At 39.3% G+C, this 27,977-nt stretch overlaps 1 protein-coding gene across 1 annotated transcript; it reads right to left on the bottom strand.

Moving 5' to 3' along the window:
• Window positions 1-18: 18 nt before the first annotated feature.
• mkrn1 (makorin, ring finger protein, 1) lies at window positions 19-14,247 on the bottom strand. The gene is made up of 8 exons (XM_047574694.1): window positions 14,104-14,247; window positions 13,386-13,517; window positions 7,892-8,070; window positions 5,930-6,153; window positions 3,161-3,375; window positions 1,518-1,628; window positions 899-1,043; window positions 19-796 (listed from the first exon to the last, which is right to left on the bottom strand). Exons 1-8 carry the CDS (start codon window positions 14,175-14,177, stop codon window positions 584-586), a joined length of 1,293 nt encoding a protein of 430 aa, XP_047430650.1. The 5' UTR covers window positions 14,178-14,247; the 3' UTR covers window positions 19-583.
• Window positions 14,248-27,977: the final 13,730 nt, after the last annotated feature.

The raw sequence follows: 27,977 nt of genomic DNA, 5'->3' as shown, positions 1-27,977 counted from the left end.
CTTTTCAGTACAACAAGAAAATGATTATGGTAAATTTATTAAACATCAGCACAATATAATGGCTATCAGCAGCTTTAATAAACAACAAAAAAAGAAGATCCGGCCTTCAAAATCTGTATGTAAAAATCTTACAACATGCCCATCACAATTACAGTAAATGGTGCCGAGTTTAAGTGCATCCTGACCCTCAAAAGTATGTACAAACACCTGGATAGATGATAAACAAGTCAAACCCACACCCACAAATAAACCTGACAATGTTTATTAGCAATATTTAAAGAAAGTTATAATTTTTGTTAAATCTTATATTGCGTTCTTTTTACCATTTTATTCTTTAAACAAGAACGGCACAAGAAAGACTCACAGGGATAAGATGTCTAGAAAATGTTTAGCACAAGCGCACCAACTTGTTGGATTTTTTTTCTTTTATGGGTTCATTTATTAATGGCCTGCTTAAAGGCACTGCCACAATACATGAGGGTGTGAGGAAAAGCTACTGTCCATCACTGGCACAAGACAGTCCATTCTAGTGTCTAGTATACATGTGTGTTAGGATAGGATTAGGAGTTTGTGGAAGGGACTGCTATAGGTAAATCTCATAGAAATCATCCAGCTCCTCATGAAACAAGTCCCATTCATCCTCTGAATCTGTCACCTCATCATCAGCTCCTGCAGCAAGAAGCATTAGAAGCATTTCGCTCAGCTCAAATGTCACCATCTCCTCGTCCTCATTGTCAAAGGAGTCGGTGCTTTCCCGCTCATCAAAGATGTCCCACAGTGGTGTTCGCCTCGAACTCTGGGGATGGGGGTTAGTGGAGTTTAGATGCTTCACTGAAAACTTTCTAAAAACTAATGTATTTTAGGAGCACTGTCTAAGCATATTAGGTTCAAGTGTTACCCGGTTCCTGTTGTTGGATCCGCTCTGTCTTCGCTGTGGTTGAACTTCCTCCAGCCGTCCGTCAGGGAAGGCGTGCTTGTAAAAGCAATTTGAGCCAAAAGGGCACGTTCCACGACCTTCGTCAAAGTATCGACATGGTTTACTCCTGGAGAGGATGAAAAGAAAGCAGATGATAAAGGCAGCATAGATTTCAGTGAGTCACAAGTATTTTCTCAAGTTTTCCAAAGCTTAACTCTGTACCAGACAGTTTTTTTTTTATACTATAGCTGTCCATCCCCAGCAATTTCAATGGTCCTAAGATGGATGTCGCTCCAAAAAGCAACAAATTCTAAAACCTTGATGTTTCACACATCTTTAACCCAGCACAAAAAATCTATACAATCACTAGTTTGAATGTGGGCACAGTATTGTTACCAAAACAGTGTCTAACCAAGAATCTGGTTATAATCTCCCTCTTGAATATAAAATATAATCATTTCATTGTTTAACACTACTAGTAATCAGTGCGGAGACACTGAGTAAAAACATGAAGACACTCTAGATGCATTGTATTTCTGGGTGGCAGTGATGCACTTATTGTTTTCTTGTTTGTGTGATGTCTAGGAAACAGGCTGTGTACCCCATGCCGTCCTTGTATTTCTGGATGAGTTTCTGCTTTTCGTCCTTATCTTCCACCCAGTACTCGCTTGGGATAACAAAGTTGGATGTGATTCTACACTCTGGACACGACCTGTAACAAATAAATAAAATACAGTGATTGTAGCGAGTTGGTTCTATTAAAAATACTTTAAGGGTGTGGTCACTGTTTTGGCAGAAATTAAAATAATTAAAAAAATAACTGGTTTGCCATAAGGAGATTTGGATGAGAATACTGCTTCACACCTGGTGATCACTGTTCATTGCAACAAAATACATCAATCACATGTGGGGCATGAAGAATCTGAGCGTGTTGGACAAGGGCCACACTGTGAGTGCTAGATGACTGGATCACAACATCTCCAAAACTGCAGCTCTTGTAAGGTGTCTCTAGTGGTCAGTATCTATCAAAAGTGGTTCAAGGAAGGAACAGTGGTAAAGGAGTCTACGGGTCATTGTTGCACCTAGGGAGTGAAGGATGGCCCGTGAGGTCAGATCTAACAGATGAGCTGAAGAAGTTGATCCTAGTTCTGGTAGAAATGTGTCAGAATACACAGTGCATTGCAGTCTGCTGTGTATTGAGCTGCATAGCTTTAGGCCAGTCAGGGTGCCCATGCTGACCCCTGTCCACCACAGAAATGTGGATTGGGCTGCGTGTGCATGGCTTACCTCGTGAACATATGGGAAGAAGGCAAGCCAGTAGAGGCAGTGTGATGCTTTGGGAAACTTTGGGTCCTACCATCCATGTGGATATCATTTTGACACATACCACTTACCCAAGCACTACTGCAGACCACATACACTCTTTCTTGTAAACGCTTTTCAATGACGGCTGTAGCTTCTATCAGTAGGATAATGGGCCCTGCCACAGAGCAAAAATGGTTCAGGAATGGTTTGAGGAGCACGAGCTTGAGGTGTTGACTTGGATCTCAATCCAATCGAGCGCGTTTGTGCTGCACAAACAAGTCCGATCTATGGAGGCCTCTCCTGGTAACTTACAGGAGTTAAAGGATTTGCTGCCAACATCTTGGTGTCAGATACCACAGCACACCTTCAGGGTCTAGTGTACTCCATGTCTCAATAAGTCAAGGCTGTTTTAGCAGCAAAATTAAATACAAAATTAGGAAGGTGGTTATGTTGAGTCCGATTATGAATGACAAAAAAAAAATAACTAGACTAAGACTTGAGGAGTACCGATATTGGTCAAATCCTTTGGGGCATTATGGACCTTTACACTGACACTGGGTCACGACAGCCTTAGCTCACCTTATTGCCTCCTCCTATATTCACAAAAGACATCCTCTGTACTGAGGATGCCTTATTAAAGGCAGGTCACCTTTCACCAAGTCTAAATCCTCCACTCCCCGGATGGTCTTGGGCTACAGTTTCACCCCCATGGAGAGCAGATTTTGCCTGCTGTGCTGCATTTTTTCTCCAGATTGCAATAATCTCACTTTAGTTCCATAACATTTAATAACCATTTATTTGTGGCACACGTATCTCTGTCTGTTAGCCTGTGTGTTGTTCTTTTTAAAATATTCCTTACATCAAAGACAGAATCTAAAATCTGAATTCTACTTTACAGCTTGCTTCTTTCAAAGTAAACAAACAAGTAGAACTACTCACTTGATAATTTTGCTCTCAAATTGCTTGGCACTCCTCCACTTGCGAATGCACTTAAGACAGTAGCAGTGGCTGCAGTTGGAGAGGATGCCAAAACGCCGCTCGCTTGGATTTGCCTTTTCAAACACCACCTCCATACACACACCGCACATCATATCCTTGCTGCGTTGGATGGCAAATGAGATCTCCATGTCTTTCTCATGGGCCTCGATGCATGCCTGAAAGGGGGAACAGTTTAAACATAAATCCAAAAACATTTCTCCATTTATCTCTACAGATGGGTACCGATACTTATCCGTACCATAATGGCACTGGTAACCAGACCAAAAGTAACGCAGATTTTGGTGTGACAAAATTTTTTAAATACTCTATTAGCTCTATTGCTGTGCTGACGCTACACATGTCGTCACGTCAGTTTTTCACTTGCATTGACTCCACTTAAGTACGCGCCGCAGACGCATCCAGTGGAAATCTGAGGTAAGGCAAAACGTTGAAAAGTTCACCTCAAAAGATGCAGACGCTACAGACTCTTGGAGGTAACACCTTGAATTTGATTAAACTTCTGACGATGCACAGTATTTTCTTTTAACACCCGAGAAATATACCGTCTTTGATAGCCTGTACAAACCCAAGTCACAGTTTTTATAAGATAATTATAAGTTTGTTGTGAATCTTATTTTACATTGGTTAATTTATTTTCTAGTTGTAAATTTAAACTAATACCCTGTTTAATCCGCACGTCACAAATGCCTCAAAAATAAAAACACACTGTTTTTGGGCAAAGTTTGTATGTTTTTCCATTCTTTAAGCATCAGTTCAGGCATCATTTAAGCACAGAAATCATTTCTAAAGTACTGCTTTGGCACCAGTATCAGATAAAACCTTAATGATACCCATCCCTATTTATCACCCGTATCAGAAAAGAAGGACATGACATCAGATGAGGGAATACCAGGGCACATACCAATGCTCAGTTGAGAGTAAAGTTACATATAAAATTAAGCATTTGTGACTTGCTGAGAATACCGTAGTCAGACAACTGTGGTTTTCATCAGGGAAAAATATTTGAATCTGGCTCAGGTAAGGATGGGTTCACATAACTTCTATTTTTGAATCCAGCTCCTGGTAAAATAACTTTGTAAGTTACGACACGCAGCATTCTCATGTCATTTTCTTGAGCCGGGTCATGACACTTAGCTAATTCTTAACTCTCAATCTCTGTTTATTTTTAGTACTAATAAAAATAATGAGTTGAAAACAAATGTGGCTGACTCAGACTGACAACATTCTATAGACCTAAATCACAACTATTTGAGAGGGTACACACCATGAAGGGGGAGAACAACAAGACACTTTTCATAACATGTAGATGCAAGTTTTTATAACTAGAGACGTGCAGTTCCGCCCAGGTCAGGAGTCAGCAATGTTTCCCCTTGCAGTAAAAGGACAAGATCACAATAATATTTGAAAGCCCCACAACCTTTCAGAACAGCAGAATGTCTATGGCTTAGAACAAAGCATAATATATTTCCAAAGTTTCTATTAGTGTCAGTGTCACTCTTACCTTCTAAGAGGTAAACACAAGTAAAATCACATTTGGTTGATAACGTGAACAGAAGAAAAGGAATTATTAATTACTAAAATACTAAATTACTAGATTTCTTGAAGATGTTTTACCACACATCCAAGAAACCTCTTCAGTTCTAAAGGTATGACAGCTGGGCAGATTAAGGTTTTTATATTTGTGGTTGTGGGAACCCACATGACTAGGATTTGGTAACAAGCCAATATTCACCTATAATTAGAAGATGTTGTTCAGCTTAAACTGGGTGGTATGTTCTTTATAGCCTGAAACTTCAGATTCAACATTTAAATGGGGACAGATATTAAGACTGCGTTGTGAGTGGTTTTTACGTGTTGTCTTCCCAGTTTAGAGAAGAAAATTTCAGTATTGCATAGATGGCTTCCTTTACTTCTCTTTCAAAACCATCCATCTTCTCTCTATATACCATATTGATTTCTTTCCTGAAAAGACTGACCCTTGTTCTACAGATGAGCATGGACTGCTGGGTCCTCACTTAAAGAATAGGCTCTCTTGTGCCAAGAAAATTATTTGGGAAATTGTTGTTTTATAAAGGTGTCGGCATTCAGCACAAGCTGAATTGCCCTGCTTTGATGAAATCTCAGCAACATATGCAATGACATACATTTTTTTGTTCTCTTCCTTTCTGCCCATTCAGGGTTTTCTTTTTGTGTTTTTGACAAAAGTCACATCCTCTGCAGCTTGTAAGGAAAAGTAATAGAATCACATTAGACACTTGATAGGTGTGACCATCCAAACTGGGTAAATGGTAATTATCTGGTGTTCCAGCTGAGCACCACATACACAAAACAGCCATAACAACCCACCAGTCACTTAGAACTGAATATGCCACTTGAATGAGTGATAAAACTTCAAGAAAACTCAAGTCAAGTCCAGATGCATTTATTTTAGTCCGTTGTTTCTCCTTAATAAACATTGTGGGAAAAAATAAATAAGAGATTATATAAATAAAGAGAGCAAGGATGTTTCAAAGTCCTTGATTTCAGTTTGATAATTCAACTGTAAGTATTTTTGGAATGCGGATCCACCAGAATGTTGGGACCTTATTTTATTTATTTATTCAATGTTTTTTTATTGTATACACATAAAGACATACGAACAGATATACATTTACAAAAAACTGACACTATCACTTAAAGAAAAAAAAATGTAGTGACTTTAATAATTACCTTTGTGTGCTCTGAACGCTGAGTATTGTCACTGGGGTGGAGCACCTGGAGGCCACACATGTCACACACGTCACCATGGAGATAGGCGCAGTTGATTCCATATCTGCACTCTCCAACAGCTGCGTACGGACAGAGCTGCTTCCTTAATTCTTTGTTGTCTGGTGTTGCATCACTGTCAAACTCCTCAATGAGAGGCCCTGAGGTCTCCATCTTCGCTGGCTCGGCTGAAACAAGTCATCACAACCACAGGCCTTAAATGCAACTTGCCAATTTGTGAACTTTTCAGCATATTGTACTTAAAGCCATCCGAAAAAAAACCTTTGCACATCTCGGGCTTTAAAATACCTATACCGTGATGGAAGATCATAGGTCATTTCACAACGAGGACTGCCCTACCGACTGCTCTACAAATGCAGAATCGCATGCACATCCCTTCAGATGCTGGAAAGCCAATATCCCAGAATTGGCAACAACTACCTACCATACAAAGCAACCCAAAAAAGGAATACTGCATTATCAAAACGTCACTCTAAAAGAGAGTCCGTCAAAAATAATACAAGACCAATCAATGTCAAAGATTAATCCTCATGTGAGTAAGGTCAACCTTCTCCAGGATGGGAAGGCCACCAACTGACTTCAATATACAAATTCTGATTGTTGGTTCATTTCATTTGCTTGTCAATTGTAGTTTAAAAGAAAGCAGCTATATTTAGGTGCAAATGTTGCATACATTAGCTCAGCGAATAATATTAATGGAAATCTAGGTCATTTGGTTTTCAAGGTCTATATGGTCATTTGTGTTGATTTATCAAGGAAGGAGGCAACGAGTGGCTGTTGTGTTGATTGCTGTTATGGGATTGTGTTACTATAGCCATTATCTATATCTATTCCTTTTTGACCCTGCTTTATGCTATTGGACATGAGCTTTGGGACGTAAGACCTTTGCCTGAAATCTAGTTTCCTTTGAAATCACTCTGAAAGATCTTGGTGATTTTACCATTCCTTTGATACAATAACTCCAGTACTGAAGATAGAAAAGCAAACAGAAATAGAGACTCGGCACAATGTTTTACACTGTTTTTTTTTTTTTTTTTTTTTCTTCCCCCATTGTGGGCATTATTTTGCATTCACAAAAAACTCTACTCTAATACTAGTTACATGTTTGCATAGAACACATTTTTCCAGGAAGACCAAGGCTTCCTTTAAAATATACTGCTAATGTAGGAGTAGCTAGTAGAATAACAAATCACATTTGCACTTGACTTTAAGGAAAAACTCAGCTAGCTTTAGAGCTGGAACTTTACCATACATAATCTCACATATAGTGAAATAAAAGTGTAATTTCCTAAGACTAAATATCTAAAACTAAACCAATACTCAGAAACAGGTCTAAAAAAGATGGACTGACACCACAGCATTTACAGAGTTCTTACCTGATTTTTTTTGATTAGGTGACATCACACGTTTCAGAAACGTCTGACAATTTCAAACTTGTACAGACACGATACAGGATATTGTTCAGATTATTGTGTCACATTAGGGAGAACCAAATGCACCGTCAAAGCGGTGGTGCGTTCATGGGGAAGCGGACCTAAACAAAAGGTGCTGAAATATGAATCTGTTATTCAACTGTAAGATGGCTCACAAATAAGAACTGGGGATTTTGACTTATTAACTATAGCCTCAAGACCTGGAATGTTTACCTTTGCCTCACAACACCATCTGCTGATCCATGTTCTTGTAGGCATGTTTCTCTCACCCACTATGATGAAAATACTTAATTAATTTAAGTCACTTCTTTGAAGAGGTGAGTCCGGAGATAAATTGGACAAAAACCCACGGGGTCTGAGCCCGCTGTAAGTGTACCTTTTTTACTTTCAGCTCTGATCCCCAAGTAATGTAATGCTCAGCCATCATTAGATAACAAATGTTAAAAATTCAGGTATCTATTTGAATACTCACCCCTTCCACAGTATGGCTGTCCTGGAACGAATTCAGCAGCATTCACCCAGTCTGGTGCCCCTAGTCCAGGTGGCCCACTGGCTTTGGGGTCTGATAGACAGGCAAGCGAGGCGGAGGGCAGCGGCAGCGTCTGGGAGGTTGGCAGCTCCTCATTCTTTGTTGGTTTACAGTGTTCAAACCTTGAGTACAATGGAACATTCACTTACTCATTACTCATTAACTGTTTGATTACAGTGTAAAAGTGTAGGAAACCAAATTAGAAAAAGGTGTAAAATACTGTACTGCCAAAAATTAGCATAATGTTGCCTTAATTTCATCTGTTTTCCAATTGCAGTTTAAAAGAAAGCAGCCATATTTGGATGCAAATGTGGTTTATATCTGCTCAGCCCTCATTTGGTTTTCTAGGTCTATATGCACATAAAAAAACTTGCAAATGTGCTGGAAAACTGAACTGACAACCAACCAACAATCACACAAAACACAATGTAATAGTCCAAACACGTATGCTGCTGTGTTGTTTTATTGTTGGAAAGCCAACTGGTCTATCTGTAGACATGACTTCAAGTTTGTAAAAAGTATAATGACTGAAATTCAACTACACACAGCAGCATGATCCACCTGTGGTAGTTTCTGAAACAAAAGCATGCACCGAATAAAAAAAGATTCTGAGGCTAGCTCATGTCCCAGAGGTAAACTAAAAACTAAAAAGCAGTAAGCCAAACCATTTTCACAACACTTGTTAAGTTTGTACTATTTCAGATGAGATGAGATGCTCTCCTTATCAAAGGTCACAGTGCTGCTTGTTTAGGCAGTGGAATCACTAAAATGCAAAACATGGCATTCTTGGAACTTAATAGCACGTTCGGCAGACAGGTGACAGCATGTTTCTTTATCATTTGTGTGCCGGGCTGTGGGGTGGATGCATATGATGAATGTGACATGCTTAGATAGATTAGATTGGATAGTACTAAAATCCCTTAAAGGTCCCATATTATACAGTATTTCAACGATTTCATATAGGTGTCATAGGGCAAAGTGCATTACCCCAAATTCAGCCTTGGTCATGAATTTCAGCCAGTCAAAAACTCGCTCTAGTGAACTCTACTGAGAACAGGCTGCTTCTGTGCCTCTACCTTTAAATGCTAACAAGCTGTGTCTGTCCACACCTACTCCACGCCCCTCTCTGGGAGAGGATGTGGCTTTCACTTGAATTACCATGCGCTAATATTTACGGTGGATTTATGACTAGAGCTGGTAGAGATGCTGACGTTCAACGTTACCAGTTTTGAACTTTAACATAAGTTTCACCTTCATCACATGCCACAGTGCTGTCTAGGTTAACTGAGATGTAGGAGTAAGAGAATGGTTAAGAAGAAACAATCAAAGGCAAATGAAGCAGTGTTATTTGGAGGAAAATGCTTATTAGTTTTAGTCACATTTTGTCACAACCAAGGGTGACAGGTTGTATCAAGTGTTCATAAAGCAACAGTTAACCTTTACGCTTTTGTATAATAACCAGATTCCTTACCAGATTGATGGAGATGAAATGTTGCCTTGCTGTACTTCATTGCTGTTGGGCAGAAACCTTTCATCTCCATATTTCAACCTGTGTTATTTCATGAATTGATGCCCTACGTCATCATACAAGAGTGTCACACAAAACTTGTGAAAACAGCAGATCTACAAGATCAACACACCGCAACACATTGTGAGTTTGCAGACTGGCAATTTTTTGCTTATAATTACAATAATAAATAAATGGTTTTAGATATACAATGTTTCCACACAACAGCAAATACTTCTGATCTACTAAAGATTATAAATTACACCAAGATAAAGTGGTAACAGTGGAATCAATGCTCATTACTCCAAAACAGCCAAGAACAAAAACAATCTTATTTTTGCAATTGTGACTTTATTTCTGAGAATTTGCTAAATTGAAATGAACATACACATGCCCAAAATATGAGCAATGGATAAGCACATATGCTCAACTTGACCTTGTCTACCAGACCGGACGGACCGTCACTGAATGTAAACATGGCTAAACATACTGCTAACATTACATTAGCTATAGAAGTGTGCTGTTCATTTAGACCCATGGGAAACAGCAACAGGTCTGAATGCTACATATTCCTCCATGTTTCAGTCGCTCGGACATGGATCAATATGACAACAAATTACACTTGCTGCACGTCCTGCAACAGTAACACAAACATGTGGAAAACGTTACTATGAATTTTATCACAAGGCGGTTGTCAAGTAACATTGTATGACATCAACGAATGAATAAACCCAATTGCGTGTCTCTGTGTGTGACTAACTGGTTGTAGGCGTGTTGTTCAGAATATGCGCTGCATATTGGTGGGCATGACCAAACAAAGTTAGGATACATCAGCATTGCTGATACTTTTTAGCTTTTGACAGACAGATTACACGCACAATAGGGAGAAATGTCATGCATTTTGAACGTCTGACAGACCACCCACTAACATTTACGTCCAGTTTCGTTTCATCAACAAAAACTCACACACATCTCGTCATGTTTTAGTCATCAAAGAGTCACTGTACTGCAGAGTTTGCATACCATTGCCAGCAAGACCAATCCAAATTTTAACATTAATGAATCAAAACTGCAGTTATGATTAATAGTGTAGCCCTGGTAACTGAGCAGTGATCTATTAGAGAGGCCTCAGTATAGAAGACAGAACAACTCTAGAATACATTGTGACTAACAAGCTGTGGCAGCTGGTAAACACTGTCATGCAGAAGGAAGATCTAGTCTATCTCTATCTACATTTCAGTACGTCTTTTAAAAAGCGTCTTGAGACAATTTGTATTGTTACTGACACTATATAAACAAAAATGAATTAAATCTCTTCTCCTGCCTCCTCCAAGATGGCAAGACTGTTCACCAGTATTTTCCCAGAAAGGAGCTGGAGCTCTGGAAAAGCAGAGAGTGTGTGTGTGTGTGTGTGTGTGTGTGTGGTGGTGGGGGGGGGGGGGGGGGGGGGGGGGGGGGGGGGGGGCTGGAGCTATGAATACAAAAACAAGAAGGGAGGGTGCTGCAGCACAGTGAACCTGGGGAACCCAGCAACAGCACAGGAGGAGGGGGTAGCTCTGAGATAGAGAACAAGAGGGAAACAGAGCATGTTATGCAATTGCCATGCAGGTTGCAGTGCACTCTGTCTGGCTGTGGGGGCTGCAGTAGAAAGAATAGGACTGACACAGAGACAGAGTTAAAGCCAGACAGAGCCAATGACAATAGACAGGACCCTGGGAATTCAACCATAATAAACCCCCACAGAAAAAGCCTTTCTCTGACTTGTAATACAGGCTGGACAGCACCACAGGGTCACAGAAACAAGGATACTCTCTTTACTACATCTCCATCACCAGGATGAAGGAATGTGGCTCAACATAATAAAACTGGCAACAGCATTACTACTGTTTTATGATGATTTCATTTAAATTTTATTTGTATAATGGCCCCAACTAGCCAAAATATTTCAATGCACCCTGCAGAAGCCTTAGTATGAAACCCCAAGGGCAAGCAAAGGAGGTACCTCATATCCCATCTGATGAGGCTAGTCGGGTTAAGGGATAGAAAAAAGATACAAACACACACAGCTAAAGCAAAGGCATTTCAAAGGCAACAGGCTGACAATTCAACAAAAACCATGAGGTATGTGTATAACCAATGCATCCCTGCAGTTGTTAGTATGCTCCTCAGAGTGCCTCTTTGTAGTCTGGCTGTCTGGGTACACTCAAGCACAACAACAGACAAGGAACCTAATCCATTTCTGAAAGGGAAAGGACTATACCACTGCATTTTTACCCCAATTTTCAGTTGACTGCACTACTGAAAGAAGGGCTACAGACTTTTTTCTTTACTAATAACACTGTAGCCCCTTAATGTAAAATTCTATGTGCACAAGCAAACCACTTAGGGGAACTTGGGGGAACACTTGACCTTCTGTTATTATGACCTTGTCCCCAACAGGAAACGATCAAAGTAGCAGTAATGCAGTAGAAAGCAAGCAAACGCAAAGGCAAGTTTAGGTTCAAAACCCTGCCAAATGGATCTCTTGACAAGGCCAAAGTTATTAAGAGTTACTGTCAATGTGAACTGAGTTACAAACACAGTACACTGAGTCTCAAATACTACTTGTAAACTAAGCACACAGCTGATGCAGAGAGCCTTCTACCCCTCGTCAAAGGAATACTTCGCTGGTAAATTGTAGCTGAGACAAACTTTCAAAATGGGTGGACAGTATATTGTCATAATGACGTTGTTCATAATGCTGATAGCTGCATTGTTTCAGGAGCACCTCAGTCTCTATTGATCTTGTACTCAGAGCCTGTTGGATAAGATAAGATTTTATTGATCCCCCAGGGGAAATTTGTGCTGCTAGAGGTATTCGTTAAGTCTTTCAGCCGTGGCAGCCAATTTCTTGATGTACTCATATGCATTTATGCAATATATTCTGGCATTGTGGATGGATTGTTTTCCATATGTTTACAATCTCAGGCTTTTAGACTGTGTAAGTGTCTATCTTGTTTTTCCCCAATAATAAATCCTTCTGAAATGTCGTTCCATCTGTACCCAGCCTGTTTAAAAGTGGTGACACTGGAAAATGAGGCACCGTAATGCTCCACTGCATGCTTTTGTTTCAGGTGAAGCAGAGGGATTGCTCTGTTTCTATACTACTCTCTGGTTTGTGGACATGCCACGCTATCTATTGGGCCACAGCCAGCAAAAATCAGACATGCCCACGGCCTCAAAGAAGGCCATGACAGGCCAGCACACATCTCCTAAAGAGGATTTTGACAGAACAGCAATGGTATTCCCATGTGCAAATATTATTTAGCCAAAATCCCTACATGTACTTGAAACCTCTGTCTTTCCGGCTGAACAAAGCCTAATGGAGAGATAAGCAAATGTACACACATGACACGTAAAGAGAACCAATCATTAGGGTGGACAATGCAAATGATAAGAGACGTACAGTGGTGTGACAGTGCCTTACAGTATGTATTTAGACTCTGCAAACTGGCCAAACTAAAAAACAGAAACAAAAACACAACCCTTAAAATAAGTATTTTAAAATAGACAGTTTGATCCACCTGAGCAAAGTAGGCAACATATGGTTCTGATTGCTCTGTCTTGCATGGAGCAGCCACAGATGTAGACCAACAACATACTGACATTAGAGAGCAGCAGTCTCAGGTGTCAGATCTACTTGAGGAACAGGCTACAACACTTCTAAGAAACCCTGCTAGCAGAGCTGTTGCGCTGTCATTTGGCTAAGAACATAGCCAGTTTTAGAAAGGAAGTTATATAGCAGCTCAAATGGCACCTGAAAGCACTTTTAGGCTGGGGCAGCTGACCGTGAACATGCCAGCTGGGCATAAACACCCAGGCTTTCACATAAACATTTGATCCAGGTGTAAACTAGCACACCAGTAAACCAGGTTTTCTTTGTGTCTTTACCTGCATCGGTCCCCAAACACACAGTTTCCCTTCTGAAAAAACTTGCAAATCATAGCTGCAGGTTTGCTGCTGGTCAGATCGTGGGAATATCGGCAGTTGTCTCCTTCTTTGCAAAGACCATGCATGAAATATCTGAAAATACAAAGAAAAACAACGTTGCTACATAGACAGGGGTTTTCTAGTAACACTGGAATTGATTTTGACTACATAAAGAGCTCTACAGCCAGCCTGAATTTATCAAAACGTGTACGAATGTCATGCTTCATTTTTTATCCTGGCAATGGCGTCAGTTGGGAGATTCAAATCCAAATATCTGTTGAACCAGCTGGCATTAACGTTGACTGTGCAGCTAGTTTTAAAGTGAAAGTGTACCAAGCGCCTGGGAATTAGTATTCGCATTATTGGTTTTAACAGAGTTTTGACGTATGACAGTTGTTTGATGACGCTTATCTTTGTAGTTTGGCAAATGTTCGCCGAGTTAATGGCTGTAAATGTAGCTATCAAGCTGGCCGCTAACCAGCCACCCCAGTCCGCTCTGTGACCACAACAGAACATAACACAAGGCTGTAGGAACATCGCAGCTAGCTAACCGAAAGCTAAGCCCAGCTTTAGAATACGTCGTTGTCAGTCGCCCGTCAGCCCCCTTATCAATGAGAATTTAGCGTCAACCGAAACAGGATACGACCATCTTCGATGTGCTGATACTCCAGTGTCTTACCTGCAGGTTACGTGCTTGGTCCAACCTCCTGTTACTGCTGTAGCCGCCGCGGACGCTGCTGCTGCCTCCGCCATTGCTGTTTATGTTGAGAAGCTACAGCCGGATGTTCCGGAGTGCTTCGTTGAAGTTCGGCCTCTTTCGTGCGTGGCCGGTGTAAGTCGATGTTTACCGAAAGTCTTTCTTGCTGTAGTAGCCCACTGTGCAATGCAGCCGAAGCGCTTAGCGCCAGAGGCGATCCTAGTCTGTTTAGTACCGTGGGCGGACTACACTTGCAATACACTTAAAATGTTATGCTAACTCATTTAAAACTTGCTACCATTAGCTTTACAATAGCTGCTTAAATTCATAAACTTTAACAACACAATTTAACCGATTCAGTTAGACAATTGTATATCTTAAATAATATATTATTTGACCACAAACATTATTTTATCTAGCGTTAAACTTATCGTGTTTTCTGTGTTGACAAGAGAAAATGGCAGTTTAATGGCTCAAATGCACAAAACCAAAACCTGAAGAAACCTAACTCACACAGTTTGACTTGTTTAACATTAGCAGGTTAATCGAAAGTGTAATTTCAAGTTGATATAGTCCACTTTATATAAGTACACTACCAAGACTAAAGAAGAAAAATGACTAAGATTCATGCAAAAACATCACATTACTTCAACTATTACATAAATACACTTTTTAGGGTGTACACTGTAAGTATAAGGACAATAACTCTGCAAATGCACAGGAGACAAACCTAATGGAACATCATAGCACAGTGTACTGACAAAGTCACAGCTGTCCACTGAGGTACAAACTGTGGTAAGCAAAGGAGCAGGTGAAGGCCAGATGTGGTAGATTGATTTTAATAAAAAGCCAATAATGGTAATCAGTTCATGAAACAGTAAAAACAGCTGTTAAAATCAATCTAAAAATCATCCAAAAAAAAGAAATAATTAAAAGAACAGTGAGAAGATGGTTATCTATATATCAGCCTGTTGAGACTGATACCCCTTTCATATTGAAAATCCCGGGTCGACCCTGGTCGACCCACCGTTGTGAGAGCTGCATGCCTGTTTTTTCCTCCCTCTTATACGTCATCACATGAACAACATCATCATGACACATTTAACTTCACAGCGAGAAGTGAAGCTTTCAGTTTGTTGATGACCTAAAGAATGGACCGGTCAAAACCACTGACTATATATACTATGGACAAACCCATTGTGACATTACCCGTTGGATTCTGAACCTTGAAAATGAAAATAAATAAATAAATAAATAAAATATTAGAGTTCTCATTTCAATTAATTATTTTCCTAGCAAATACTAATACATACAAGTAAATCATTAATAATAATAATTTTAAGAGCAAAAATGACAAAGTTAACATCAACACTACAGTTAACACATCTGGGCTGTAATAAAAAAGGAGTGATGACTTTCAAAGTGTTCTCTGCCCAGATGAGAAGTCCCCACCCCCTCTTGCAGCCAGCCTCAAGCGGCCACTCAATGAACTGGAATTTTTTGCACTTCCGCATGGGCGTCATTGCTCAGACCTGGAGGCTACCGCCTGGTCAAACCCCTGCACAACACGCCTGCATGCTGTTTCCCATGTGTCTAAATGAACAACACAAAATTAATGTAATGTTAGCAGCATGTTTAGCCATGTTTACATTCAGTGATGGTCTGTCTGACAAACAAGGTCAAGTTGAGCATATGTGCCCCTCCATTGCTCATATTTTTGGCATGTGTATGTTTATTTCACTTTAGTGAATTCTCAGAAATTAAGTCACAATTGCCAAATTAAAACCGTTTTTGTTCTTGGTTGTTTTGGAGTAATGAGCATTGATTCCACTGTTACCACTTTATCTTGGTGTAATGCATAATACTTAGTAGATCAGAAACTATTTGCTATTTGGTGAAATCTTTGTCTAAAACCATTTATTTATTGTTGCAATTATTGGTGAAAATAAATAAATATAAAATAGTATTGCAATGTGTTGATCTTTTAGATCCGCTATTTTCACAACTTTTGTGTGACACTCTTGTATGATGCAATGGGGCATAAATTCATGAAAAAACACAAGCTGAAGTAAGGAGATAAAAGGTTTCTACCCAACAGCAATGAAGTGCAGCACAGCAGCATTGCATCTCTATCAAAGGGAAAGTCTCGGCTAGAGCTATCAGTCTGGTAGAAATCTGGTTATTATACAAAATACCTGTCCGGCCCCTCCCTCCACCATGGACCCACTCTGCAGCAGTTCATAGAGTGGTGTGACTCTTCCTGTCTGGAGCTGAATGTCAGCAAAACGAAGAAGATGGTGGTGACCTTCTCCAGCAGCCAAAGGGAACTGGCGGCAGCTGTCACCACTATAATCCATGGTTCTCTGGTCGAGACAGTTGGGGAATAGAGATACCTGGGAACCATCCTGGACTGCCAACTGAGGTTCTCTTCCAACACCAAAGGGATCCTGAGGAAGTGCCACCAGAGGATGTACCCACTTAGGAAACTGAACTCTTTTTCTGTCAGTAAGAACATCTTGCTGACATTCTATTACACATTCATATGCTTCTGGTATCACTCGGTAGCTGTTCAGGATAGGAACCGCCTGCATTACATTGTCAAGGTGTGTTCTAAGATTATTGGACTCCCTGCTCGCCACCTGAGCACTGTGTACGAGCAGCAGACTAGCAGCCTGGCTCGTTGAATTCTCAAGGACTCAACCCATGCTCTGTTCCCGGCATTTGAGTTACTGCCATCTGGTCGCAGGTTCCACTGTCCGACTTGTAAGACCCAGAGGAGGAGAGCAACCTTTGTTCCCAATGTTATTCTCCTCCTGAACTCTAAGAACTATACGATGGTTACAATAACTTAAGTCCTCCTCTGTTACACTCAAGTGCAATATCACATGACCTCTTGTGCAATACTACTCATCTCATCTTCCATACCGCTTAATCCTGCACTAGGGTCGCAGGGGTTGCTGGAGCCTATCCCAGCTGGCATCGGGCGAGAGGCTGGGTACACCCTGGACAAGTCGCCAGCCCATTGCAGGGCTGTGCAATACTACTATATCACTTTAACTTTATTTATTTATTTATTTGTCATACTTTATCTGCTGTTTTACAGTTTTTTTTTACATATTGGTCTTGGTATTATTGTCCACAATCCATCTCTCTCCTGTTACTGGCAGTAGGCCTGCCATTGTACATAATATGCTGGGGGTTTTTTTTGCCCACTTTTGCAATTTTTATTCTTTTGTTACCGCTCTTCGCCCTCCTAATTTTTTTTTTCTGATTCTGATTCCAAGACTAAATCTAAAATGGCTGCCAAAAACAACACTGGTTTAAAGACCAAACCGAATGAAAACGCTCCATATAAACACCTCAGTTGAAATTTCATTCAGTTTCACAGGGGTATAATATTCCTTTTCCAAACCAATCTAAAGTCATGTAAACGGTGAATCGAAATGAAGTCCGGCTCTGTTCTGTCTGCACATGCTCTGTCTTGACGCAAATGCGCAGTGACGTTCGAGTGACATTTCCTCAATTGGTCTGCAGCGCCACGGAGAGCTTGCTTTTAATAACAACTCTGAAAGAATTACACATTTTCGCATGCTTAGATGGAGGAAAAAATAGAAATACTGAACTGTTTAAAAAGGTCCATCAAAAACTATTTGAATCCAGGATAGACCGAAGCGTGGAACAAATTCAGTACCACTGTAAAACTGGGAAGACTGGTTACTATAAGGCAAACACATTGGCAAAAGTGGATTTGACCCCACAAACCTTCCAAATTAAGGTGTTTTTTTAATAATAAAAGTGTAAAAACAATAGCAAGTACAGGTTCATGGTCTTTCAGTCCAACGTTTCCCCACAACGGAGCTACTTTTGATCACTGATGTGTTTTGTGCAGACTGTGTAATTTTTATGTGAGAATGAACAGTCTGTTCTTATTAGACTAGTATAGCTTGAGTGGCGGCTGATTCCCATAGCGGTAGACAGTGAAAGAGAGAAGAGTGAGCTTGATGACGACAGACAGTGAAAGATAGATTGGGGAAGATAGATAATTTTAAACAAGCCAGATGGAAATGATGAAAAATAAACTTCTTAAATTAACAACTTTTATAATATTTGACTTTTGCAAAAAAATAGGTTGTAGTTCACAGTACAAGGACCACAAGGACATGTTTTTTTCATTTCCCCTTTAAGGAGAGGAGAGGTAGAGCTAATCAGGAGAGCTAATCACAAGGTGCCTTGAGAAAGTCCCAGAATCAGATAGGCTAAAAATATAACTGCAGGAAATGTTAATGAACAGTTTTTAATTATGAAGTAGATGCAAACGACAAATGCTTAGCAATTAGCATGCACCCCAAAAACACCCCAATAACTCCAACCCATACAAAGTCAGCAGTGTTTATGCAAACTATAAACCAGCAAGCCACTGGAAGTTGACAGGTAACATTGGACAGAAAAAGCAGACAGTCACAAGTGGAAGAACAAATGCCACATAAGGATGAAAAATAAACAACTTTCTCCTGTAGAGATACACACTTTGTTTTTTGTCTGAGTGATGGTGTCACAGATTATCAGTGCAATTAATGCTGTAGCGAAAAAAGCTTGATCCGAAAATAGATTTCCGCTGCTAGGCCCACAAAATATCATTGAGTCTTTAATCAACAGAGAATATAACAGACCTAACAATGATGTAAATGTTGGCTTCATATAATCATCTTTATCTGTATTAGCAATTCATTCATATTTTCACGGTACAAAACACATTTTATCTTTTGTGTGCTCTGGCCCCAAGAAGAATTTCTCAGAGAAAAAAGGGATAAACCATAACCACACATTGTCTGCTCCACATCATACAAGTAATATTATTAATAAAAATAGAAACAACAGAAGCACCTAAAGTGTCCCAAGGATAAAGGTTTGGTTGATCAAATGCCTAGTCTGGATTATGTGCTCAGGTTGGGTTCAGGTTCAGTTTAAGATTTAATTTAATAGGAGGCATACAGATAACTTTGATACATCTCCAACCCAGCAGGGTGTTTGGGTATGTGATTCTAGAAAAATAATCTTACAGCTGGGAAATCTCAAATATCATCACATTTTAAGCTATTTTCTTTAATTGTACAGGGAATGTGGAGGAAAATGATCATGCAGCTAATGTAGAACTAATACCTGTTAGTCCGTAATTGACATGCTAATTTCTAACTGAGTTTATCTCCTCTCTGAAGCTGAGCATTCAGTGTGTTTCTTCTCTGGTATGTGCAATACATTTTTAGGGCTAGAACTAATGACCTACTGTAATTAAGAACTAGAACTACATCAGGTCTGTCACACATGCTGTATTTTGTCTACAACAAAGAAACATCAGGGGAGTATTGTCCAAAAGTAGGATAAAGACATCGATAACACTTTCTATGAAGGTTGTATTTATAATGCCCTATGAATGCACTCATAATGTTTTATAAGGTGTCTATAAAGCATTATAATGGTCATTATTACCATCTATACATATTCACAAGTCGTCATAACCAACTTCATGATGCATTATGACAACTGGTTATGAATGATTATAATTTTAATCTGAATGGTGCATTATAAATATGTCAATATCTGCCTAGTCACTTGTTCATTTTATGATGCATCATAACTACTTTGCTTTGCTAAATGTGCATAGTGATGCATAATGAGTTTTGACTTGAAATTGCAAACAGGTGGAGTATTCCAGTGCACCCTGTAACTGTATTTGTGATGGAGGATATCCTTGTGACTTCACAAAGATTGTTGAAGTTAATAAGAAAAGTCAGAATGATGTAGAACCCTTTAGATCCAACAGTGAAGTCATCAATTTCTTTGCCTTATCTTTTCAGTTTCATTTTAGTCCAAATGTTTAAGTAGTGATATATAATTCTTTCGTTTTTTCTCTTTCCTGTTTTTTTTTTTTTTTTACTGTATTATATTGTGCTGTCAGATTTTTTGTATCTTTTTGAAGCTTTCAAATTGCAAATGAAATGACTATATTTATAATATTTGGATGAAAGATGATCGTTATACTGCTTTTGTGCAACCGACTTGAGGCTACATTCATCCTGGATAACCAATATCTAGGATTAATCCCTTATCCTGCAATACTCCTCATGGGTTACTTCTTGACAATATCAGATAGTGATGGGTTTATCCAGTGACAGTAGAAAATCTTTGGTTTCAAAAGATGTAGGAGCTTTTGAGGTTAGCTGTGTCTTTCATCTTGAATGGATTTCAGGATCTCTGAGGCTAAAATCACTTCAATAAGGTACAGCAGGACAACTGAGGTGTGTGTTTGCAGGCTTGTTACATCACTTACAATGCATTGTCCATATTCAATACATATTTTTTAAGACTGGGGAATAAAATAAAATATATAAATTATATATTTTTTCAGAGTTGGATTTGCTGCAGGACTGACATTTTGTATAGCACATTTCATTTACATTTCATATCATTACATGCCAACAACACACCAGCTGCCTCGGAAGGTAACCACAGTTCTTTTCCAAAGACCACTAAGTGAGCCCAGAAAGCAACAAATTTAATCTTGAGAGATGGCCCAGTTGAACATGCTAATGGCTCCATCTGCTGGTCCTATGCTGCCCCACACACCAAGTCATCTCCAAGCAGGCAAACCATATCACTAAACCCCCTGAAAGGACCCCTGCTCCCTCCCAGTTCCTGGTTTACTAACACTGGAGAAAAAGAGAAAGAGTGGCAAAAACAAAAAAAAACAAAAACAAAAAAAAAAATATATATATAATATATATATATATATATATATATATATATATATATATATATATATATATATATATATATAAATAAAAAAGAGGAGGTGGATGAGGTAGAGTGACATCATCACTTGCTAACAGTGTCGGAGAATGAGAGATCTGCCGCCCACCAGTCTTGGCAACTGATACTGCAGATGACAACATTTACTTAATCTAGTGTGTTGTAGATTATATATTAAATTGATACATTTATTGTCGTTCTGTTCTTTGCAACAAAGACAACATGACAAATATGAGAAATATGTCATTGTTCTCAAAAAGGAAAATGCCCAAGTGCAGGACAGACACAAGGAAACAAGGGAGGGTGAAATAGGAAAAATACATTTCTTGAAAACTTCATTCCAAAATTCAACAAAAGAGTTAGACTAGAACCTGCAGAAAACAACACTTCAACTGACAAGAAACAGGACTACAATATGTGTATATGCACAGAATATTTATGGGGAAACAAGGAACGGGTGAAACCATTAGACAAACGTTTAAAATCCATAAGCTTTACAAGAATGTTGTTCTTGCTGCTCTTCAGAATTGAAAGGAGGATTAATGCAGCCAAACTGCTGCAGTTCAGGGAAGAAAACCTGCCTCAGAATAGCTAAGCAGTATACCTTTCAGCATCACACCAAAGCAAATAGCATAGAAATAAGTTCCCAATTAGTCTCATAGGGTTCATAAATGGGAGACATACACAAAAAATACTCACTCAAAGTAGCTCAACAATGTTTTAGTTTTTGTGAATGAGCTATTTTAATCTTGGCTTGGTTTGGTTTGTTTTATGTCCTCTGAGGGAGTGTTTTATTTTTGTTATTTCCACATCCTTGTGTTTCTGTTAGGTTTACCTCATGACTTTGTTTCCCTGCCTTTAAGCAGCCCAGATTAGAATATTCTGTGAAAATGATGCATTTGCTTTTGGTCAAATTCAAAAACTAATGTTTGAAATGATTCATGAATTAAATTATTTAAAATTAAATGATCTCTTGCTAGTTGTCACTGCTACTCATTTCTCCCAGATTTCTACAGATATCGAGTGCAAAAGTCAGCAATTATAGTAATAGCACAATAGTGAAAGCTAATAATATATACACCTAGTGTATATATTATAAATTTTTAGCCATGGGTACACAGATCAACATTAGGGATGCCACACCTAACCTACAATATACGCCAGGGAAGGAGAGACGAAACAAGACATTTCACTGTGGTTTTACCTGCATTATCTACTCTATAGCACCATGGAACTAGAGACACCTATATTTGTTGGTCCCACAGAATATGGTTTACTTGTTTTTCCAAACTGTACACTTTGAATCTGTCACAGCACATCTTCCAGTAAAGGTGTTTATGTACCTAATCAGAATTACATAATGCTAAATGCAATATTCTCTGTTCTCTGTTCAATTTACAAAAAAGGGAAAACAAAACAAAAGGGAAACATGACTTGTATACTACAAATTTAACTTTAGCTCCTGTTTGAGAAAACCTGGACTTCATTTCCTGCTGTTGTGCCCTTTCTGTTTCTTGCAATCTGTCAATCAGAAAGACATGTTTTATACTTGATGCAATATATACAATGTAAAAAAAAAAACTTTGAAAGTAGACAGTTTTTAAGCACAAAACGTTTTTTATGTCTTAAGGAAAGCATAGCATTACTGTATCTACCTAGTCTGTTTTAATGTTGGTCATAATATTAACATTTAAACACTGAAACAGATGAGTCCTCACTACTAAACATAATTTGTATAGTGTATACAAATGTGACTTTCATCAGATTTATACACATTGCGTTTCTTGAGATTCATGCATCCATATACTTAGCCCAGCAACCACATTAGCTGTTGGGTTGAATTACAGTAAATTTCCCAGTGTCTAAAAATCATCAGACTTGTTCTGTTGGATTTAAGCTATTGTGAATGTCTTGTGAATGTGGTGCTCAGATATCTGAAGTACAACATTTCCTATGAACCACTATGTGAAAAACCACGGTCACACATGCATTAATGATTGCATGCTAAAAGTGCTGCAAGCAACACACTCTAATGAGCTGTGAAGCAACTCATAATGTAATAACTTAAATGTAATAAAAGTTCATAATGTAATAATCGTCTCATAATGTAATAAAATCACAAGCGCATAATGTAATAATGGTTTTGCACATAATGTAATAACAGCTTATCATGTAGTAATGACTCATATTGTGAGAAAACTGCTGCATTATTGTAATCCATTGGCCTGGTGGAGTCCAACTCTCACTGGGAACAGATCCGACTTACAGCTGACTACATGGACCAAACTTGCACTCCATGGGCCATCCACCCCATGGTCCTGGAGCACTTCCACAGCATGTCTCTGGGGACACAGTCACAAGCCTTTTCCAAATCCACAAAACACATGTTGACTGGTTAGGCGAACCCTTCCAGCACCCTAGTGAGGGTAAAGAGCTGGTCCGGTTCAGAGGTTACAAAGCCATTCCTTCCACCACCCGACAATAGACCCAGTTAATGTCAGCAACTTCTGAGTTGCTGCCTACCACCCCTGAGGCGCTGGGTGGTTTGCCAGAATTTTTTCAGAGCGAAGCGATAGTCTTATTCCATATCTTCACTGAACTTCTCCCACATGTGAGTTTTAGCCTCAGTGGCTGCCCTGCCTGCAGGCCACTTAGCCAACTGGTACCCTCCTTCTTCAGCCTGACGACTCGCCTCACCTCTGGTGTCCACCAGCAAGTTTGGGGTTTATTGCCTTGACCAGCACAAGCAACCTTTCGGCCGCAACTTGCAACAGCCAATTCAACAATGGTGGAGTGGAACATGGCCCATTCAGACTCAATGCCCCTAGGATGCAGTTGAAGTTCTGACGGAGGTGGGAGTTGAAGTCCATCTTGACAGGTTCCTCCACCAGACGTTCCCAGAACACCCTCACTATTTGTTTCGGCCTACCAGGTCTGCCATGTGATCCTCTCTTCACCCAAGTGTCCAGAACATACGGTTGCAGGTCAGATGATACGAATATTAAGTCAATCCTCCAACCTTCAATCTAGATCATCATTGTGCCAAGAGCATCAATGAAGAACCTTGTGTTAAAATATGATGTTAGTTATGGACAGACTGTGACTTGCACAGAAGTCCAATAACTGAACACTCAGGCTCAGATGAGGCAGGCCGTTCCTCCCAATCACACCCCTCCAGGTCACGCTGTCATTGCCCATGTGAGCTTTGAAGTCCTCAGTCAGGGTGCAGTCCAGCATCCATCCTAGGGCCCCCAAAAAGGGTGGGTACACTGAACCACTGCTTGACACATAAGTGCAAACAACAAAATTTTGTCATTTTAGTACATCAAAATTGTATAATCCTATCACTGTAAAAACCCATGGTATGGTCACATTTGTGTCATACATAGAAAACTTTAACTGTGGGTTTCTTCTCAAGAAACAAGATTTATTTTATGTCTCTACTTACATACAAATATCATACAGATACACATACTGTACTATTATGATTGTATTAAGGTGTTTTGAATAAAGCTGTAGGGCACTGAGGGCCTAGGTGGAAAATGCATGGCCCACCACTGCGATCGGACGGCTGTAAGCTTTTTAAGGTGGTAGCACTGGTGCTAGCAAGTTAAATATTTTAGTAGCACACAGAAATTAGTAGTGCACACAGGTGTACAATTAACCCGTTTATTGGCAAAATGAATTTGATACTGATAAGAAATTCAGAAACATCGTTGAACTATATTTCGAAAAGTCATGTTTAAATGCGTAGGGCTCTCAAGCATTAAACTGAGTTTGGAGTGACCCTTTTTTCCTGGGGAGGTGAGGGTGAAGTGTGTTTGAAGATAATGTATAAGTATGTTAGTCTAATAAAGGACAAATTTATTTAAACCAAATAAATTGTTTTATGTACAACTTTAAGACATTTGACAAAAAGGGGCTCCTTGACCAGCACTGGTCATTTGGCTGCATTAATGTGTTTCTAGGACAAGGGTCTTCAACGTTTTTCAGGCCAAGGACCCCAAATTGATGGAGAGAATAAGTAGGGACCCTTGACTAACTGGTATATTAAACTTGGCCTTGTGCCATTTATAAATATACATTGTTATTATTGTCTTGCATTCAGTATTAAGCTATTCAAATAATATTAATTTTTACGTCAGATTCATGTTAATGTGTATTAAAAGAAACTTAAATATGTGGCTTTGTGCTCATGCAATACATTGTGGGTCCCAAGCACCATTTTTGCGGTCAAAGATTGGCCCAATTCCAATCTGCCCCCTAAAGACTCAAGCCCTGAACCCTCACTGACATAAGTGATGTCAGCTCTTAAATCAGCCCCCCCCCTGTTAATCCTGAATTGTGTTGCACATGTTAGAACTGACAATGAATTTGGCTTGACTAACAATGCACGTTCAAGTGTCAGTTTTTTTTGGATGAGTTTGCCAGTTGCCATGCCAACTGCTCTGTAAAGCAGTCTTGCGGGACCATGAGTAGTAAATTTTTATTTATTTTTTTAACTCAAGTACAGTATATAATCCACATTTTCATTGTAACTGATGGGAGCAGAGCAGTGTAGTATTAAAAATGGCAGTGAGTATGAAGGAAGTGAGGCTGCATCATCGGTATTGAGGCCGCACAGACCGTCTCCAAATCTGCAAGATGGCACCGCCCTATCCTTTGGAAAATGGTGTCACATTGGCGGGGACTACTGCTCGGAATAATGTAAGGGGGAAAAGGACACAGGTTTGCTTCTAAGACATGAGTGAGACATATTTTTTAGATTAGACCAAATATTCTTGATTTACAATCAAAAATTAAGTAGGTAGGGACTGGAGTGGCAAAAAAGGAAAGGGTTAACAAATCAAAACAAAGTCAAAGCAACAATAGTGATAAGATCAGAATTTTCTTTATTCCAATAGCTAAAAAAATGACCATAATACCATCTGAAAAGCAGATACATATTAAAATATTTAAAACTCAGTCCAACATAAACTATATAAACTAAGGGTAGAGTAGGCAGAGGCCAAAGGGTAGAGGCAGACCACACTGAGTGGTGCCTAGAGATACCACTACTCACCTCAGTGAAACGCAGCGACAAATTATTGTGTAGTAAACAATTGTATCCCAGTGCCCTTGCTCACATGCATTAGGTATAGGAACCTCACCAGGGGTGCCTAGCCTCCTCAACAAAATGGCGCCCCACCTCACTGAAAGAAAAGAACTAACAGCAAAATTAAGCAATACAGCAACCCAGTTTTATTATTAATTGGAATAACTCAAAATGAAACAAGCCAAAAAGCGTAAACCAAATGAATCAACACCCTAAAACAAAACAGAGCACTATGGGCAAAACAGCAGCAAATCCAAAGGAAGCATACAAAGTAAAGAAACTTAAGTTAATGAGGCTCATAACACTCTATAAAATGGAGGCCTTAACCCTGCTCACTGCCTTGAATATGGAGTCAGCCCAACTATACAGACAAAAAAAAAAAAAACAAACAAAAAAAACAAAAACAAAAAACAGGAGAATCAACTAAAAGACTTTAATGTGGCTAATGTGAAAGGGAACAATACACATGCACTCACCACAACCTTAGAGATGCTCAAAAGTCTTTAATCCAAAAAGTGGTTCAGTAGACAGATGAATCAGTGAGCAAATAACTCACTAAAGTGACAGGAAAAACAAACAGGCAAGGTCAACCACCAGAAAGTCACTGAGGGAATATTGCTGGAGCACTTTAGACTAGGAGAAGGACTACCTGGCAGAGTGGAGAAGGCAGGACAAAGACTGTATACACAAGGAGGCAGGGAGGCAACGAGACATAGAAATTCAACACAGCAGAGAGGGGCAGGAACAACCCTAATGAACATACTACTTATTTTATGTTTAAAAACACAATAGCTTGAAGTACAAATGATAATTTAACTATGTTCTTAGACACAGGAAATAGCATCTGAAGATGACAGAAAGTAGTGTGAATATCAAAACAATGAAGGCGAACAATGTGAGAGTGGCGACAAAGCGAATCATGGAGGAAAGATTAATCGAGTTGTGGCAGGGGAACGAGAGCCAATATAATGTAGGTTGCAGTGTATACCAGAACTGTCACGCTAGCAAGAGTTTGCATAAGATTGGATGCATTCATTTGGCTTTAGATGGTTTGACAAATCATGCAGTCTGTCAGATGTAGTTGTGTAATCCCCAGTCTTTCAGTTGTCATACAAAAATTTGCTGGAGCCAGTCTGTGTGTATACCTAGTCTTTATCCCCAGCTTAATTTAATTCAATTAAAGTTTTAAGTTTTAAGATGCTTTGCAACACCCAGACCAAGCATGAAGGCGACGGTGGCAAGGAAAAAGTTAATTTAACAGGAAGGAACCTTGAGCAGAACCCAGCTCATATTGAGGGACCCATCTGCCTATGGTTTCAGTCAGGTAGAAAGAGAAATTAGACACGGTTCACTGACCACAGTAATAGCTTCTTTAAAAAAAAAAAAAAAAATCAAATCTTATTTTTCTGTGCCTGCATTGCCAAAACAAATAATGCAGAATATATACGTCAATGGGCTCAGGTTGTTGATTAGGAAGCTTCATGTTGCCTTTTTCCTGCAATTAGTACTACAGGGGTTCGCTGTTAATACTCTTGTACTATACAGAAGGAATTGGCGGAAGGCAGTGTCACTAACAAGACAAAAAATGCCAACGTAAACCTGCCATCATAACTGGAAACCTTTCTTGGAAAGTAATTTCCAGGAAATGTAATTTACTGCTGGTGCACAACAGTATGTCGCAAAAAAATCTTTCCAAAATGAGTTTGTGTAATAGATTTCTAAACAGCTTTCTAAAGGCAAGAGTGTTGGAAAATACAATTTTAAATGTCAACGTGTGCTGTCAGGGCACAAATGACCTTTTTTGACCTTTAATTAATTAAGGTCACACTTTCTGTTTGGTATCCTGATATTCTCTCTCTTCCCGTGACATCACAGAAGAATACTCTACAGCCATTCATTCATTTGATAATTTCTGCTGATTACACATTTTGCTTGATTGACTGATATCACTCAT

Source organism: Mugil cephalus, chromosome 22 (assembly GCF_022458985.1).
Source record: "Mugil cephalus isolate CIBA_MC_2020 chromosome 22, CIBA_Mcephalus_1.1, whole genome shotgun sequence".
In the NCBI taxonomy this organism is placed as follows: Eukaryota; Metazoa; Chordata; class Actinopteri; order Mugiliformes; family Mugilidae; genus Mugil; species Mugil cephalus.
The sequence above is the reverse complement of the archived record's forward strand: the minus strand, read 5'-3'. Positions and strand labels throughout refer to the sequence as shown.